An 18570-nucleotide genomic window follows, 5' to 3' on the forward strand; every position below is an offset into this window, starting at 1 on the left:
TTTTTTTTTCAATTTGATGGAAGCGTAACTTCAAGCCATTCAGTGAAGGGTTGATGAAGGAGATGTGTATTTATGCTGATCCTTGAAGAAGGCTTGGATATGGGATTGGCAGAGAAATATTGAAAATACTGGCTGTGGTGGGGAGGAGCGTGTCAGTGACAGCCGGAGATGGAGTGACCTGCAGTGGTAAGCAGGCGCTGGGCGAGTGGACTGCAGACACTGAGTCTGGTGAGAGCTGGTTGAGTGGGAAGGTCAGGCTGGTGGTCAAGCTGCTTCAGCAGGAGCTGAGGATTTGCCATTTTATCTAAAAGACAGGAAGCAGCCATTTGGGTTCCTAAGTGAAGTGACAGAAACTGTGCCCTGGGCAGATGGATAAATGCCACAGAAGGTAGGTGCTCAAGGCAGGGAGACCCTCTTTCACCCTAATTCGTCATTTTGATTTGAGGTGCTTAGAAAAGAGCCCGTTCTATTGAGATCGAGATCTGAGGGAGTCTGGTTTGAATGTTGGTAAGTGGTGATGATGGTGGTAAATGACGAAGATGGAAAGGCTCTGGGTTAGTGTAGGGACTGGGGCGGGAACTTCCTTGGGAAGTCAGTGTCTTGAAGTGTTCTATTTAATTCTAGACACCTCATTGTAGAAGAAACTCACTTACAAGTAAATACAAAAACATTCTTAAGTGAAGTGTACAGTTTTTAGAATTTCTGATATTTGGCATTTTGTCAGGTTTTGTCTCTCCAGATAACTGGGAGTTGACCACTTACTGTCTCCATAAAACATTCTGTGAGGTGCTCATTCTTTCAGGAAATCTCAGTGCTTTTATAGTTTTGCTCATGTCTTTTATATACTTCAATGTTTCTAACAGAATTCAGTTTGAGAATATTGAAGATCAAGAAGTGAACCCGCTGAAGCTCTGCCTGCTCACCTGGATTCAAGAAGGGGTCTTCCTGGCCGTCAGCCACAGTCCGTGCAGCCCCCAGTCCACCCTTCACCATTTGACTGTGGCCCCTTCTGAGATGGATGGGGAACAAGGACAGCTCAGTGTCAGGTACAGCAGTGCTTCCCTCTGGGCCACAGGTTCGGGAACAGCCGGACTTGTGCTTCCGTCTCTGGTGGGTGAGCAGGGTTCAGGAGAGGGAGCTTTCTTGTTAGCTCAGTAAGAGGGTTGAGTTGAGTCTAGCCTCGAGTCATGTCGATAAGACTAAAAATGTAGCAGAGAGTGGTGAGAAATAGGACAAATTCTAGGAGTTGAGGTAAAACATTTTTTGAGATTTGCTAAATGTTTCAGTTCCATATATCCACACATTCTGGCAGATGTATTTTTAGGCTTGGAACTGATTTCAGTGATTCCAAGGGTAATTAGAGTGACTCACTGTCATGAGCTAACGCCGTGGGAAGAAATTCACTGTCGATCGCTTCCTTTTGCTGCGGTGACGTAGCTGCTTTGCGCCTTCTCACTTCTCTGCCATCCTGCTTGGCACTTCACTGTGTCTGCTACTAGGTAGTCTCCTCACCTTTTTCTTCGTCCTGGACTCGAGTTTGTGTTCTGATGCCTGACGTGATGCAAGTTTGAGTTGAGTGGATCCTCTCCGTAGTGCAATGCCTGTCATAGAGTAGGTAGCATTTTCTGTGGCCAACTCTCAGAACTCCGCAGTCTGCCGTCATGACTCAGCGCCTGAGACTTACACGGATAGTGATTCCTAGGCTCTTTCTCAGTCAAAGCCCTATTGGTTAGGTTTATGTTCTGTAAGTCCATCAAAATGAGGAACCTTCACTTACTGTCTCCATAAAACATACTAAAAGGCAGTCATTCCCACCTAATCTTCGACTCATATTGCTGCTTCATGATACTTAGAAAACGTTTTCTGTAAATATATCTGGATACAGAATATGGTTTAGATACATGAAACCCTCAGAGTTAATAGGGGTTTACGTTTTGAAAAGCAGAGCAATTTATATAAATACCACTGAACCCCCTGCCATTGAGTCAATTCCTACTCATAGTGACCCTGTAGGATGGACTAGAGCTGCCTGTAGGGTTTTTCTATGACTGTAAATCTTTATGGAAGTAGACTGCCTCATTTTTCTCCCACAGAACAGCTGGTGGATTCAAACCACCGACCTTTTGGTTCGCAGCCCAATGCTTAATTTACATAAGAAATGCTGAAATTATGCAGTTCTATTTATTTAATTCTGAAATTCTTTCTCATTAGCTCTAGAAGGAAAAGCTAGATGCAGTCATCTTATTTGTTCCAAATCAAGGGAGGAAGGTTATTTAAATATATTTCTGCTGCTTTGGCTTGAAATTACTACTAACCTCATCACTGTCTCAAAAGACTACTTTGTTACCACAAACCACTGTCTTTGAAGAGTTAAGGTCCCTCAGTGCACGGCAGTTAGCATGCTTGCCGTGAGCCGTGAGCTTGCACCAACTGTAGCTTGTGGTCCTGGGCTTGTTTAACGTGCAGTAGCCATTTCTCAGTGTCTCTTTGAGGTGTGTGCTGTTAGCACCTTCATTTGACAGAGGAGCCCACAAAGGCTCAGAGCAGATAAGGAACTCGCCCAAGACCAGCCCGGTGGAGCAGGGTCCAGTCCCAGCCAGCCTGGCTGGCGGCAGAGTCGCTTCTTAACCTCATCTCAGATAATTGCATACTCACAGAATTTGTAACGTTTATAGAAAAAGTAAACGTTTTTGTTTTTTTTGGTTGGTATATTAAAACTCTGAATTAGATGTTGCCATCCATATCGTGTGCCCCCATCGTGGCCTCATTCTCTTCCTTTGAGACATTTTTATTCTCCCTGCCCATTGGCTCAGGAAAGGATGGAGTGGCAGTAACAGATTCCCTTCTTCCTATTAATGACCTCAAAACTCACTGCGTTGGAGTCAGATCTGATTCATAGCGACCCCTCCTTGGGTTTCTGAAGTGGTATCTCTATGGAAGTAGATTGCCCAGTCTACCTCCTGAGGAGTGGCTGGTGGGTTTGAACCACCAGCCTTCTGGTTAGCAGTCAGATGACTTAGGCACACCACCACCAGAGCTCCCATTAATGAAGGTCCCCAGAAATAAGGAAGACACAAATAATGTTGGTACCATCCATGTCTAATGAAGGCACCGGAGTGATGTGTGTATATAAATGTATATATTATATTGAAATAGGCAGGCCAGTACCAAAGGAAAACTCTTTCTTTTACTGTTTTGCAAAATCAGTGAAATGTCACTACTTCTGAGAAAAATGGTCTATTCACAAGCTCCCCCCCCCCCTTTTTTTTTTTTTTTTTTGGGTCAGCTCATCTGTGACGATGGATGGGGTTATAATCAGCCTATGTTACAATTCCAAGACCAAGTCAGTAGCCCTGCAGCTGGCTGATGGCCAGATATTTAAGTACTTTTGGGGTGAGTATCAGTGTTTGGGATGCATCTTTACGCCTTACACAGATGTCTGGTTCTCAAGAACATGGCCTTGTGAGCATCTTGTCAGTGCAGTGTTGCCTGTCAAGTCTTGTCGCTACCCTAGGAAACCCTAAGCTGTAAAGTGGGCAAGGTGCCTCTGACCCTATCTTCCCTTGTAATGAACTGAAATAGCCAAGTGACTTTCCATACCACATTTGGAAATTGATCAAAATTGCACATTATGTGTTTTAGCAAGTGCTGGTGTTAATGGTTCTTTACAAAGAGCAGACCAGCTCTCTGGAAATCATATCTGTCAATCCTGCAGAGTCACCTTCTCTGGCTGCTGAACCATGGAAGAACCCTGAGGGAGTTCCCATCCGGTTTCCTTACCCCTGTGTGCAGACAGAATTGACCATGATTGCAGGAGAGGTAAGTGGACCCAGGGCAGGAAAATTCACCGCTTAAGCAGTTACCCGGGGGCTGATGGCATTAGGTGGAAAGATGACACTAAACCCAAGGCCTTTTCCTTTCCTGAGCCTCATCTTCATCTGTAAAATGGGATTGGTACCTGGGTCCCAGGATTTGGAGGAAAACTAAATGAGATAATGAATGTGATTGAGGGATTGCCTGGAATGTAGTGGCTAGTTTCTTCCTTTCCTTGGCAGTATAGGTTCAAAAATAGGAAACTGCAGTTGTCAACCTTTACAGTTGTACAGAAAATACAAAGTTGGTTTATTGAGTATCTTTTGAGGACAACAGAAGTAAAATCTCAAAACTGATACCCAGTAGGATATCATCCAACAAATACTGGAATGTCTGTAATTGTGGTGGGTGGTAGGATACTATGATTTTAAAACAAAACATCTGACATCCCTGCTAGTCTGGGACTTAAAATCTACCCATATCGAGGATTACCCCTTTGATAAGCGAGAAGGAAATGAACAGGGTATAATGGCAGAGAATTGTGAGGTGTGTAGGGAGTACCTACAGGAGGGTAGCCATGGGGAGACTACTTACAATGGTTTGTTCACGTGGTTGTGTGTGCTGAGATGTGAGGAAAGAGAAGGATCTGTTCCTGAGAAAGGAAAAATATTCCAGGAAGAACAAATGATAAATACCTCAAGCTTGGAAAGGGCTCAGCTTATTCAAGGGATGAAAGGAGGCAGTGTAGTTGGAGTGACAGGCTGTATTATTTTAAGAGACTTAGAAAGTTACTGATTTTTCATCAGTGGAGAAACAAGGTCTACTTTGTAGTTGGAAAGGTGATTCTGGGTGTCCGTGGGGAGTTGGACTAGGCGCGAGCGGAAGGGGGAACCGGCAGAAAGACTGTTGGAGTGGAGATGGTGAGGGTGGGGAAGAGGATGTATTTGAGATGTACACAGGAGGTAGAAATGATGGGACTTCCTGGTGGATTGGGTGACAGGGTAATCCATTCTGCATTGGATCAACAGCGTCTTATGTGTCTGTATCCAGTCCTGATGACTAGGACCTAGATGTGAAATCATGGGGCAGTAAAATTAATTATTAGAAATGTTAGGTTTAACTAATTTGAATTAGAATTATTTGTAATTCCCGTTTTGTTTCTCTGTAGGAATGTGTCCTTGGTCTGACTGACCGGTGTCGTTTTTTCATCAATGACATTGAGGTATGAAAGCTTGGGGTGGTGCTGTATCCTTTTCACAGTGTTTCCTCTGAGCAGTATTGCTCAGTTCCCCCTTACCTCTCTTGTCTTGGTGCAGGTTGCATCAAATATTACATCATTTGCTGTATCTGATGAATTTTTATTGTTGACAACCCATTCGCACACCTGCCAGTGTTTGTACCTGAGAGACGCCTCATTTAAAAGTAAGTTTTTAGCATATAACATAGAAATGGTTTCTCTTCCAATCTTTTGTCCTTTGACTTTTAGGGTTTTTTATTTTGTTTTGTTTTGTTTTGTTTTAACCTACTTTGGCTTATTACATTAAGTCCTAGAAGTGGAAAAAACCTTTGGGGTACTAAGATAGGGCTAAGTGCTCCTAATCTCAATATCCTGTCTCAGTTAAATCAGTCTATGTCAGTTAACAAAGACTTGTAGAGAAAGCAGTGCTCTCTTAACAGCACATGCTAAAGTTAAACAGGGCATTTTACTGTGTAACTCACCTGCTCTTTTACTTGGATGATGCTTGGATGTACCATACTGGCAGTGTGCTTTAACTTCTGTATAATCCCCCTTTCCTCACTGTGGCCACCCCTCTAGGGCCAGCAGCTGTAGGGAATTGGCTCCGTGTTTTTTTTTTTTGCCCTCTTTCACAGTCCCTTCTATGTATGTGTATGTATGTCTGCCTTATTCTGAAGAAGCCCACTTATTTTCCTTGTTTGTACCTTGGAAACTGGAAAGCTTTCTTTTACTGACGGGGTTATAGTGCTCTGATATGCTAAGAAATGGAGAGGCTGGCCCACACCTCCCTGTGTTTTCCCACATCGTTTGAGAAGTTGTGTATGTGAGTGTGCGTGAGGACTGAGGGAGAGCGAGTCCCAGGGGTGGGGTGGTTTAGTGGAGAGACTGCGTGTGCAGAGGCTGAGGCTGAGTGAGACGGCTCCGCTCTGTTCTGGGTAATGTGTGCGGTTCAGCTGTAGCTGACGCACAGAGGCTTGTCATGAGTTTGATTCCTAAGGGCTCAGTCAGTGTGGTGACTTCAGCATTGCAGGCAGGGCTGAGCAGCAGCAGCCTGTCTAACGAAGAGACGCTGCGGAAGGTGGAAAGGGGTTCCCGGATTGTCACCGTTGTGCCCCAGGACACAAAGCTTATACTGCAGGTAAGCTGATTTGTCAGGCTGTCATCCTGAGGATCATCAGGCAGCCACTATCAGGTGGAATTCCTGCAGATTATATTGAAGGCTCTGTAATTGTTCCTAATCGTTTACTGTCAGCCTTTCTGTGCTGGATTCTCTGTTAACTTGGTACGGAAGAATGTTAGCCCAGTAAGGCTAAAAAAAGAAATTTCTCTTAAAAGTCAAAAAGTCCTGAGCATAGCTAAATACAACTGAAAGGCTTCTCTCTTTTACAGCTTTGCGGTAGTTCTTTAGGAAGAGTTAGGGGTAAAACTGCGTATTTTGGTATTGAAGCTTTTTCTGTTTAATGAAAAATAGAAAGTTTGTTATGTATTTATTTATTTTAAGATGCCAAGAGGAAATTTAGAAGTTGTTCACCATCGAGCCCTGGTCTTAGCTCAGATTCGGAAGTGGTTGGACAAGTAAGTGCCCATTTCTGGGACTGGTTAGCTTGTTAGGACTTCCATGTAATGACAGTGTTTTTGTTAGAGTGTTAAAAGCTTGAAAGTCTGAGACCTTCCTCACATACTTAATGAAGAGCCCGATTCTCGTAGGGTGTTCCCCTCCATGCTCTGATTTTTTAACTCTGTGGGGTAGTAGACATTATAAGCGGAAAGAATCATGATGCTCATCATACAGAACAGGGCTTCCTAGAGGGACCCAAAGGGGTCCACGTGGGCTTGAGATGGCTCGGGAACCATCTTTGTACACCAAGCAGATTTACAGAGAACTCTGTCAAAAAGTTGAGTGGCTGTGACAAAGAAAATGATCCATTGTCGGAATCTGTTTTGGGAATACTTTGTATTAAAAAGATGGTTATTATTATTTTCTTAAAAAACTCAGTGACGTTCTGTTTTGAGTAGCTGGGGTTGTCATCATCAGACTGCCATGATGACATCACGACTTTTAAGAAGCTGCATGAGGTTTATAATTAATCAAATGATTAAGAAATCCAGAAGTAGGTTTTTGGCATTTTGGCTATGGTCTGATTGTAACTGGTTTGCATAATAATGGAAACATTGTCTTCCCACAGACTTATGTTTAAAGAAGCATTTGAGTGCATGAGAAAATTAAGAATTAACCTCAACCTGCTTCATGACCACAACCCTCAGGTGACTTTCTCAATGGGGCTTTACTCGAGCTCACTCGGGCTTGTACTGATGTGATCCGAACTCAAGTGTTTCTCCCTTTTTTGAGTAGGTGTTTCTCGAGAACGTGGAAACATTCGTGAAGCAGTTAGACTCTGTAAATTACATTAATCTGTTTTTCACAGAACTGAAGTAAGTATTTGGAATTGTTAATGAGTATAATAGCACTGGTTTTCTTTTTCTCTGGTTAAAGAAGTCAAACAGATACACTGCTAGAGAAGAAAGATGACTTAGGCTTTTCAGTGTATTTCTTCTTAATACAATGCTTAGATACCAAATGTACTAGTTTTTCCTTTCCCCTCTGACTTTAATTAAAACATGTCATTCAAAATTAATTATTTGGTTATTTGATTTTTAGGTATATAGGTGAAGCTTTGCTTTTTTTAAAACTTTGTTTTTCTTGGGAGATTGAAATCAAATGGAGTCTCTCTCTGACATGATTATTTTCCAACTTCTTAATGACATTTGTAAAGAAAAGTTGAGGCAGTTGTACAGAGAGCATCCTATACCCAGCAGCCGGATCCCACAGCTCGTGTTCTGCTGTTTGCTCTGTCACTGTCTGCCATCGGCCCATCCATCCGTCCATCTTGTTTATAGGTGCCTTTCTAACCAAGCTGTAGGCATGAGTCTGCTTTTCACCTTTCAGTACCTCACCTTGTGTAGCATGAACTAGATTACGTTCTTGGTGTATGGGGTTTTTGTTTTTGAGGTAAAGTTTCTCTAAAATGAAATGTACGAGTCATAAGTGTACTAGTCATTGAGTTTTGACAAATACTAATGCCATGTGACCCAAACCCTCTCAAGATAGAGAACATTTCCTTCACCTCACAATGTTTCTGATCCTTTCTCAGTCAGTCCCTGTCCCCACCATAGGCAGCTACTGTGCTGAGTTTTTCACCATGGATGAGTTTTGTGTCTTCTAGAACTTCATATAGTTGGAGTCATACAGTGTTTACTCTTCTGTGCAAACAAGGCTGCTGTCCCTGAGTGTAAGGGTTTGAGAATCATGTTGGTGCATGTATCACTGGTTCATTCTGTTTCGCTCAGTGATGTGCCATTGATACAGATTGTTTATTCACACAGTTTGTTTCCTCAGCGCCCTGTTGATGGACCCCTGGTGTCATAGTTCTCTAGTGTTGCTGTGACAGAAACACCACAAGTGGATGGCTTTAGCAAACAGAATTGATTCTCTCTCAGTTTAGGAGGCTGCAAGGACAGATTCAGAGCACTGGCTCTAGGACAAGGCCTTCTCTCTCTGTGTCTCTTGGTCCTAGGACGATCCTAGCTCAGGGGCCCTGGGGCCACAGGATAGAGTAGGCCCCTCTCTGTTTGTGGGATTCTCTCTCCTTTTATCTCTTGTAAGATGAAAGGCCCCACCAGGGAAACCCCCTTACTTTAGATCAGAGCTGTGGTGGGATTAAGGGTGTTGCATCCCACCCTGATCACATTGGTTCATCGTCATGGGGGGTCATTATGTAATTGCCAAATCACTGAGAATCATGGCCCAACCTAGTTGACGCATCGTTTTTTGGGAACACGATTCAATCCATGATACCTGGACTATACTCCTTTGGGATTAATATGAGTCAGATCTCTCTGGGTGTTCTTTTTTTTAAATTTTTTATTGTGATTTGGGTGAAGATTTACAGAGCAAATTCACTTTCCATACAGCAGTTCACATATACTTTGTCTCATGTCATTGACCACAGTTTACCACAATGCAACAGCTCCTCTCCCATTTCCTCTCTCTGGGTGTTCTTGTACAAGGTTTTGGTCAACATGCTTTCATTTCTCTTGGATGCATACCTGGCAATGGAATTGCTTGGTCATAGGTTGCTGTAAGTTTAGGTTTATAAAAAACTCCCAAACTTTTTCTAAACTGAAGTGATTTTTAAGAATGCAAGTAAAATAGCAGAATTTGACAACTGATCGATGAAATTTTTATTACTTAGGATTCAGTACATTTTGCATGAGTCCTCTTTTGTATGATGAACTGCTAAGCACTGAGATTGAGAATTAAAAGATAGTCATAAACTTCTCACTTTCCCACCCTATATGAGTATTCTGTGTTTAACTGGTGTTTCCAGCAGCCATTTGTACTGTCTCTTTGGTACTCCTAGGTGTATGTTAGTAGTTTGATAACTGCAGCATATGTTCAATTACTGACTTTTTAATACGCGCTTGTTCTTAGGGAAGAAGATGTTACAAAGACCATGTATCCTCCGCCAGGTAACAGCAGTGTCCAGCTGCCTAGGGATCCTGATGGGAAAAATGTAGACCTTATCTGTGACACGCTGAGAGCAGCCATGGAGAGCATAAATCCTCACAAGTACGTGTGCTGTCGTCAGGGGACATCTTGTGGGTGACAGATGTGCAGTTACCCTCATTGAGCTCACTCACCTTTGTCACGCTGGTGTGTTTCTCTCACGGCCGCAGGTACTGCCTGTCCATTCTCACTGCTCATGTGAAGAAGACAACCCCAGAACTGGAAGCTGTGCTGCAGAAGGTCCACGAGCTTCAAGGTGAAGACCCTCCAAAGTGTGCTGAAGAGTGACCGCAACCCTCACCACTATTCCGGCCTTTTGGTTACCTCTGTGCTGCTCTAACAAAATACCACAAATGGGGTGGCTTTAGTGAATAGGAGTTTATTCTCTTACAGTTTGGAGGCTTTAAGTCTGAGTTCAAAGTGCCAGGCTCTAGGGGCTCAATCTTGGAGTTCAGCTCTGCCTCCTGCTCCCAGCCCACTGAAGCTGGAGGCTTTTCTTCACTCAGACAGCTGCTGGCTGCTGAGGCTGACAAGCCCAGGGTTGACAAGTAAAAAGGCACAGTCCCAATATTACCAAGCAACATGGCAGGCCACTAATTCAACTCCAGAGGAAGTCCCAGGATCGGCAGGGCATGGCAGGCGGCTGAACAATGTCTTGGCTACACGCAGGGTTCCAGTGTGCCATCAGCTAGAGACCATTCCCAAAGCTGTTTGTTGTATATGGGAAGCAGACCACATCCCTAAAGCGGCTACTCTGCTGCTCCAGTAGAATGTCACCATGGGGAATAACTTACGGCTGCCCAGCCACTCAGCCAGGCCCAGCCAAGTTGACACACAAACTTAACTGCCACATCTGGTCTTTTGGGGATCACATTGACCAGGACTGTTTCTGCTGCCATGCCATTACCACATCGCAGATTGAACATACGGCCTTTTTTGCCACCATTTTACTAGGAGACTTGTTTTGAGTGCTACCCTGCAAAGTGTACAAAAGAATGAAAAATCCATACTCATTCAGTGTCCCATTCTGCCAAGAAAATCTGTCTTGTTCTTATGTTGCTGGGTGTGTGGGGTTTGTCCTCAAATTTCTGTTTTGTTTCCTTGCCACTGACAGCCAGTGCTCCATCTGTTCCTGAAGCTGTGAGTGCAGAAGAGGCCCTCAGGTACCTGCTGCTGCTGGTGGATGTTCATGAATTATATGATCATTCTCTTGGGACCTATGACTTTGATCTGGTCCTCATGGTAGCTGAGAAGTCGCAGAAGGTATGTGGTGTTGATAGTCGCACATCTTTTTTGGGTTTTGTTTATATGTCACGGTAGCACAAAGCCCTGCTCCTGGAGTCGGTAGCTTGCCTGATGTTGCACTGAGTACCGGACTCGGTCGGGCAGGTTGCTGAGACTCCAGGCTCTTGCTTCTAAGCCTCACTCTGTCGGACTTTTTGATTGCTAGGTTGCGTGAGTGAAGGAAAATTTCCTGGTGATTTTTAAAGATTACGAATATTTTTCTCCCCACCAATAGCACATGCACATGAATAACATGCACTCACATGATGGCTGGAAGGGACAAAACTCTGTAAAAAAATTTCTGGCGTAGTGTGCTGTGCATGTACTGCTTGCATCTTGTTCCATTTCCAGAAGTGAAGTTCAGCCTCATTCACTGTCATTCAATCATCCAAACAGCGTTGCTCTTGATCATATTGGTATATTAAGGGTATAAACTGTTGGGTCGAGAAATTATGGATCAAGTTTGGTAGTATTCTGGTAATTGGAAGATAAACCGTGGAAGCTCTCCATTTGCCTTGGGGCAGTTTGCAGCTGCGCCTGAGTGATGGTGTTCCTCATAGCCGATCGTCCCACTGCATTGCACTGGAGACAGCAGAGGGGTGTGCAGCGAGGGGTTGCCACAGCCCAAGCACAGGCTGGTCCTGCAGCAGATGGGGACTGTTGCCCGCATGCACCCAGGTCCCAAGGCGGCCCCTAAATGGCTGGTCTGACCTGCCTCGTCCAAACGAGGGACAGGCAACCCCTCTGCACCCCTCTGTGGTTCTCATTCTCACCCTGTGGTGTCCATGCAGGAGGGAGACTCAGTCTGAGTGCCATGGCCAGCCAGCCAGACGGAGGGGCAGAATGTGCAAGGTGGCAGTGGTGCCCCAGCCTCGCCCACCTGAGTGGCTTCCCTGGCCTGGGATGTGCCAGCCTACGTCTCTTTGAGTTGAGGCTGGCCATCTGCTGATGGCTGTTTCCAGGACAGAAAAATTGACTTCTTCCTGAATTGAGGAAAGCAGTTTGCAGAGCAGGTAGCGAGACTTGAGGGTAGCCTGGTGAGGGTCTGCTGCTGGGAACCAAACCTTTGTGTCAGGCTTCAAGATGAAGATTTAATGTCAAATGCCTAGGATAGAGGAAAAAACCCTGACATTTAAGTCAGCAGCAAGTTTTTTAAAAGTTGGTATTGTACACTTAATAAAATAATGTGTGGGGTTTGCACAGTGTGAAAAAACATAGTGTCCATTATTTGAGTAAAAATACAGTACAGGCATTTATGTGAACTAGTTCTTGTATAAAGGAATTACAGCAAAGGATCCGTGTGTTTTGCTCTAGTACTTTATCATTGAGCTCTTTTATCCCAGGGAAACACGGGGACAGAAAAGGTCAAAGACTCTTGTTCTGCCCACGCGCTGCAGTCGGTAGTTTGAGCACCGTTGCTCCTCTGTTTCCAGCTGAGCTTTTGCAGGCCCAGTCTCGTCCCTCGTCAGTGCAGTCTTTACCGTTGCCACAGTGCTCTTTCCAGAAAGGAAAATACGACACTTTGTTCCTCTGCTTAAAATCTTTCTTGGGTCCCATTGGCTCTGAGCATAAATTCAGAAACCAGAACCTTAACCAGCCTTTTTGTGGTCTGCGCTCTGTGTGTTTCTGTGTTCTCATCTGTTGGCATTTTCCTTTTATTTTTGCCCACAGAGGGTAGGCTCTTACCTCCTCCCCACTCACCACCAGCATGTGCCTTTGCAGACAGCTTTACTTCTGCCTTCCCTGGGCCGCCACCATTCCAGCCCTTCCCATTCACCTGACTAATCCCTGCCCGTCAGTATCATCTTCCTCGTAGGCCATTTTTGCCTTTGTCCACCCCCCAGGACCTCTTCTGTGCTTCCCTTGTATCCAGTACTTAACCCTTGCCTGTCCCAGTCTGCTCCTCTACTAGATGGCAGGGTTCTTAGAGGTTAAGGGTCATGTTTCGGTCTGTACATACCAAGTTCTTAAGAAATGTTTGTTGCTCATTTTGGCCCACATTTCCCCCCATTTCATGTCCATGAGCTGTCCATGAACTGTATGCTGTCTTAGGCTTTTTTCCTATATTATTCTCAACGTATATTCACTTTGTATGCTCAGTGAAATTTCATTAAAAACAGGAAGCCTCTTTCTTGAGGAAGAAGAAGCATTTCCTTGTAGGGCATGGCACAGAGCTCAAGATGATCAGCTCCAAGAAATACTTGGTTGGCGGTGCCTCAGAGTTTTCTGTTCAACTCAGGATGATTTTGCCTATTTTTAACCCTTGGGCTTTGCAGATGGTAGGCTTGAAGAGTCATGGAAATAGCATCAAGTACGATGCCGGGCACTTTCAGGAGAAACAGGGCTGTGTTTGTTGAGTATCTTGTAGACTGGGAACCTTTTTAAACCTAACTACACTGTGAAGTACGTGCTTATTGAGAGACTTAAAGAATGCATCATTATTCCAAGTGAAAACTAATAATACTCATCTCTAGAAGCATTTGTACCAAAAAACTTTTATGTAGTTTGGTTTTATATAATATATAATCTCTGTAAGCTTAAAGTTACATAGCTTTTATATCACTGTTAAGTATTTTGTTTTTGTATGTGAACACAGTTACACATAATAAATTCACCTTATTGTTTATCTTCTTAGGATCCCAAAGAATATCTTCCATTTCTTAATACACTTAAGAAAATGGAAACTAATTATCAGCGGTTCACTATAGACAAATACCTGAAACGGTATGAGAAAGCCATTGGCCACCTCAGCAAATGTGGTAAGTGTGGTGAGGGTCAGTATGTTTATTTTACTTTGTATCTTTGGAACTAGGCAGAGTATAAATGACATTATTTTAGACATCAGCTGTTTTCAGTTTCTGCTTCCAAGAACAAATGTGTGTGTGCATACACATTGGAGAATACACACTTCAGAATACACGGTCGTTCCTTTACCATGTACTCTGGAAAGCTGAGTGTAAAGCGGGCTTCAAGCTGTTCAGTCACAGCCAACACAGTGAACTGGGAACAGACCTGAATTTTAAAATGTGAGTGTATCGGAATGATAACCAGAATGGGAAAAATTAGGAGTTGAAGCTCTGGAATGGGAGACCCAGAAGAGGCACAGTGAGCCCTTTCAGGAGCCTGATGTGGGAGACGGGATTATTGCCGTGACTGGAGAGTGACACACATTCAAAGCGGTGCAGTCGGCTGTCGTTCATTGTTTCCAACTCTGCTGATCAAGAGATTTGGTTGCTGTGCAACACATATGCTACCTCTGTTTTCTAACAGGGAGATTAAGCTTCTAGCAGGATGTTGACCCATAATTTCTCCCATTCCAGTTGCTGGACAAGTACATTTACATTTCACAAATTCAGGTCCATTCTAGTTTGGCCTCATAGGCCTTGACCAAACTGGAAAAACTGGTTCAAAATCCTGGTGTGACACAAAGCACTTGTAAAGAACTGGAGGAGTTCTCTAGCTAAGGAAATCGAGCACATCCTTTTTGATTAAGAATGATTAGATCAATTCATTGTTTCATAATCAAAACTGGTTGGTAACGTAGCTCTTCTCATGGTGTTTGCAAAACATTTGAGTACAGCCACAGCTTGTCTGGAGTGGGTGGCACTTGCCACTGCCCAGTGCCCCGAAGACAGTTTTACTGGCACTGGTGGAGCAGAGCCGCTTCACTCTTGTTTGATCTGTCCCGTGCTGGGACCTGGGGCTTCCTTCGGCTGTTGTGACTCTTTCCTGAGACTGAATCCAGGACAGGGGAGAATCCCCAGGGTGCTTGGTAAGCACTTGGCTTCCAGCTTCCCAGAGAATCTGATTTAGTAGGTCTAGGAGAGGACTCAGGTGTGGGGGTCTTTAATAAGGACCCTTACCCAGGGGATTCTTTTCAAGAAGATTGAGAAAACACTGGACTAAATGGTTGTTTGTCAGGGAGAGTGTAGAAAGAATTCCTATCAAGTAGGACACTGATCCCATTAGTGCTTCTCGTCCATCAGAATCTTCACTGATGGCTGTTAAAGATCCAGATTCCTGGGCTCCCATCTCCAGAGACTCTGATTCTGTAGATCTGGAAGAGATTGCTTGCTGATTGTCTGTGGGCACCATCGGTGTAAATGGAATCGATTGTGCATCCAGTAATAGTAAGTCTAACTGTGTTTGTATGAATCTTACTCCCACAGGACCTGAGTACTTCCCAGAGTGCTTAAACTTAATAAAAGATAAAAACTTGTATAATGAAGCTCTGAAGTTATACCCGTCAGGCTCGCCACAGTACAAGGTGTGTGTATATGACTGGTTTTGCTCTGCACGTACTTGGAAAGGGGTGAGAAGTCTACATCCATAACACTGTCTTGGGTTTCAAAGTTTGTATCAAAATTAAGTAGCCTCATCCTGAGTTTTTTATTTTTAAGAAAGAGCCTCTCCTGTTGTAAAGAAATCGCCCCGCCCCAAACCAGAGTTGTCCCTGAATCCTCACCTGCAGCCTTCTAGCAGCTGCCACGTGGGGTTCCCTGCTTCCGCCCACTGCTGCCTCCAGCCCAGCATTGCCGCTGTGTGCCTGGCTGTTTTCAGAAAGGCACGTCTTTCCATATATCTCGGGGGAAAGGGACACAGTTTTCTTTTCCATTTGTTTTGCATTTACTGAGTTCTCCCTGTGTGCCAGACGCCTTGCTTGTAAGCTAAAGGCGTGACGTGACCTCATCACATCGGCCTGAGAGGGTGGTGTGCACAGGTGAAGACACAGCCTTCTGCGGCACTGCTGGGGCAGACCCGGGCCACATACCGGCTCTCGGACCACGGAGCCCAAGCTGCTGGCCCTGGTCTCGGTGCCGTCACCATTGTCAGTTCATTTGCAGACGGCTCACTAGCTTCTCCTGAGCTCGGCACCCTGCCTGCTGCTTTCGCGTCAGCGTCGGCCCTCTCCCAGCCCCTGGTAGTTAGTTCACAGATGTGGGCAGGGTGGGCCTCGCCCTCTCTGCCATCCCTTCTCTAGCCCCCTCTTGGCTGTCACAACTTCCAAGGCTTCTCAGAAGGCTGTTCCTGGATGAGGTACCAAACCCTGAGCTCCCAGAGGACCCTGTACTTACCTCCGTGATCATGTTTATCACGCAGCTGAGCAAACTGCCAGCTTACTGATTTGTCTCCCCTCCCCTCGCTGACTGTGGGTTCCGTGAGGGCAGGTCCTTCGTGTTTATGCCTCTCTCTGACCCTGCTTGACACTGAGCCTGGGAAGGGCAGCGTTTGGCCAGTAATGGCTGCCTCTCTTCTCTAGTGTGCTCCTCTTTCCCTTGTTCTCTGTGATCAAAGCATGCCAGCCTTCTTGTTACACCTCAGACCTACCTGCCTGCCAGCCTCAGTGCAGCCTTACTCTGCCTAGAGCGTACTCCTCAAGCTCCTCCCGTGGCATGTGCCCCTGCCAGTCATTCTAGTCAGAGATCACCTCCTCAGAGGTCCATTTCCTGACAGCCTTCTGGAGTCGGCTGGTCCATTTGCCACTTCCCGCCATTAGGTCATAAACTGCATTGCAGATGTAAGTCCATTGTCTGTTGCCACAAGAGCAGAAACTTGGTGGTGGCTCTTGTTTGTTTTATGTGTTGCTGTCAACATACTCCGACTGGGGCATCTGTAAGTATTCGGTACTTCTTCGTCGAGTGACTGAGTGGCACATCCTCACTCAGTGAGATTTTGAATGAGAGAGTGAGTGAACTAACGGATTGACCACAGGGTTGTCTTGAGTTACCCAGCAGGGTTTCAGGTGTGGTCTGTGAGGTGCAGCTTGCACGGGAACCTTAGTGACGCGGTTCTCAGTTTCCCCATTAACCCTCAGTTTGCTCTTGTTGCAGGAGATCAGTGTTGCTTATGGGGAACACCTGCTGCAGCGACAGCACCCCGAAGCAGCAGGCCTCGTGCTTGCCCGCTGTGGTGCCTACGAGAGAGCACTGGAGGCGTTTCTGGCTGGCGGCAGCTGGCAGCAAGCCCTCTGCATGGCAGCCCAGCTTAACTTCACCAAAGACCAGCTGGCTGGCCTCGGCAGGACTCTGGCAGGTAAACACTTACCAGTCTACTTCTTCACAAAGCTGGGTTCTTTTTGTTTGCTTGGCAACTTTGCAAATAAATGTAGGGCAGCGGAGCTTGAGATAGTTTCTTACTCCCTGATAAAAATTAATTTTGAATGGTATTCATGGGGTCAGAGGTCAAGCTGCGGCAACAAAGAAGCCTGGAGGCATAAGGAAGAAGGAAGTTTCTTGTTCTCTCAGATCCAAGCTGCCTGGGCATCGCTGCCTCCGGGTCATTCAGAGACGTTCCGTTGTGCTTGTCTGCATGGTTGAAACTGGGTTGTCTTCACGTCCGCACTCAGCCCATGAGAAGGGCGGAAAATACAGTCCTGGGAGAAGACTTAGCTTTAAGTTGGAAATGAACTAGAGGTCACGTTGTCACTGCCACCCTCATTCACCAAAATGCACATCAGGGCCACATAGATGTGTCAGTGTAGCTGAGTGGCCACGCGTCCTGTAAGAATTTGACAGTGGGGCCTTAAGGAAATTGTAATAGCATTTGTCAGAATGAGGTGGGAGAAAAGGCCAAATGTGTAAACAGAACGCCATAGGCAGTGGAGCCACTTCAGGGTCTAGTGGTTGCCTGAGCCACAGGGGAGACTAGGACCAGGGCCTGGTTTCTGGGCTCGGGGAAGGCGCAGGACCACAGCTGAGAGGAGCTGGGGGTGAGCTTGGCCCCTCTGGGCAGTGCTGGAGGTGCAAGGAGCAGCCCAGGGAGGCCGGCCTGCTTTGTCGCAGCAGTCTGGAGAAAGGTCGGGGTGGGGGACGAGACTGTCTCTGCGCTCTGAACATCCTCACTGAGAAGGAAACGCTGTTCCCGTCACCTAGAATCAGCTGTGACTAACTCATGCTCAGTGGTTAACCTTTTATCCTTTGTTTTTCTCATCCTGTCCACCTGATAATACGTCTAGCTTTGTCATTACATCGGTACCCTCACTATAGGCAGTCCCTGGGTTAGCAACGAGATCCCTTCCTAAGTGTGTCTTGAAATGGAATTGGTGGGTGAGTCTGTATAGGTGCATATGGCTCTTAGTTAGCTTTACCTTAGTGCCTTCAAGAAAAGGCTGGAAGCTTTGCAGTGTTAAAGACTGCTTTGCAGTAAATGAAGGTGATTGTGATGAAGAATTTGCTGAAAGTTGGAGTTCAATCTTTCCAAAGTGGGGGCAAGTTTGTGTAACGTTAAAGGGCACCTGTGAGTGAAGCCAGGTCACCCAGGGGCTTCCTGTGCTGTGTAATCATGAACTTCAGACAGTTCTCTCAGATGAAAGCTTTCCATCCTTCAACTTTTTATTTTAAATCATTTCAAACCTATAGAAAAATAGAGAACTACAACGAATACCCATTTCTTTCACCAATTAACATTTTACTCTTTGTATTTTTCTTCTCTTCTTTTTCTGCATGGTACACTCTTTTTTTTTTTTTGGCTGAACTGTTTGAAAATAAGTTGCATACACAATAATATTTCACCCTTAAATTTTGAAGCATGTATCCCTTCAGAATGTATTTTCTTAAATTAACAGTAGTTCCATAATTTTATCTAATATCCAAATTAAGATTTCCCAGTTGACCAGAAATGTCTCCTATGGGTAGCATAGTGATTAAGGCACTTGACTGCTAACCAGAAG

The 18570-nt window shown here is 45.1% G+C and overlaps 1 protein-coding gene across 1 annotated transcript in view; it reads left to right on the top strand.

Moving 5' to 3' along the window:
* ELP1 (elongator acetyltransferase complex subunit 1) overlaps positions 1-18570 on the top strand; it is a 60957-nt gene that overhangs the window by 21020 nt on the left and 21367 nt on the right. Inside the window, exons 12-26 of the mRNA XM_007951947.1 lie at positions 803-1046; positions 3287-3393; positions 3716-3819; positions 4982-5035; positions 5130-5235; positions 6073-6188; positions 6552-6625; positions 7237-7315; positions 7404-7483; positions 9543-9680; positions 9788-9873; positions 10732-10880; positions 13537-13660; positions 15071-15168; positions 16733-16934. Coding sequence (XP_007950138.1) covers positions 803-1046; positions 3287-3393; positions 3716-3819; positions 4982-5035; positions 5130-5235; positions 6073-6188; positions 6552-6625; positions 7237-7315; positions 7404-7483; positions 9543-9680; positions 9788-9873; positions 10732-10880; positions 13537-13660; positions 15071-15168; positions 16733-16934 — 1761 coding nt within the window. The remainder of the gene's footprint in view (positions 1-802; positions 1047-3286; positions 3394-3715; positions 3820-4981; positions 5036-5129; positions 5236-6072; positions 6189-6551; positions 6626-7236; positions 7316-7403; positions 7484-9542; positions 9681-9787; positions 9874-10731; positions 10881-13536; positions 13661-15070; positions 15169-16732; positions 16935-18570) is intronic.

The sequence above is a fragment of the Orycteropus afer genome, unplaced genomic scaffold (genome assembly GCF_000298275.1).
Source record: "Orycteropus afer afer isolate SDZICR_OR568_19922 unplaced genomic scaffold, OryAfe1.0 scaffold00320, whole genome shotgun sequence".
Taxonomy (NCBI): domain Eukaryota; kingdom Metazoa; phylum Chordata; class Mammalia; order Tubulidentata; family Orycteropodidae; genus Orycteropus; species Orycteropus afer.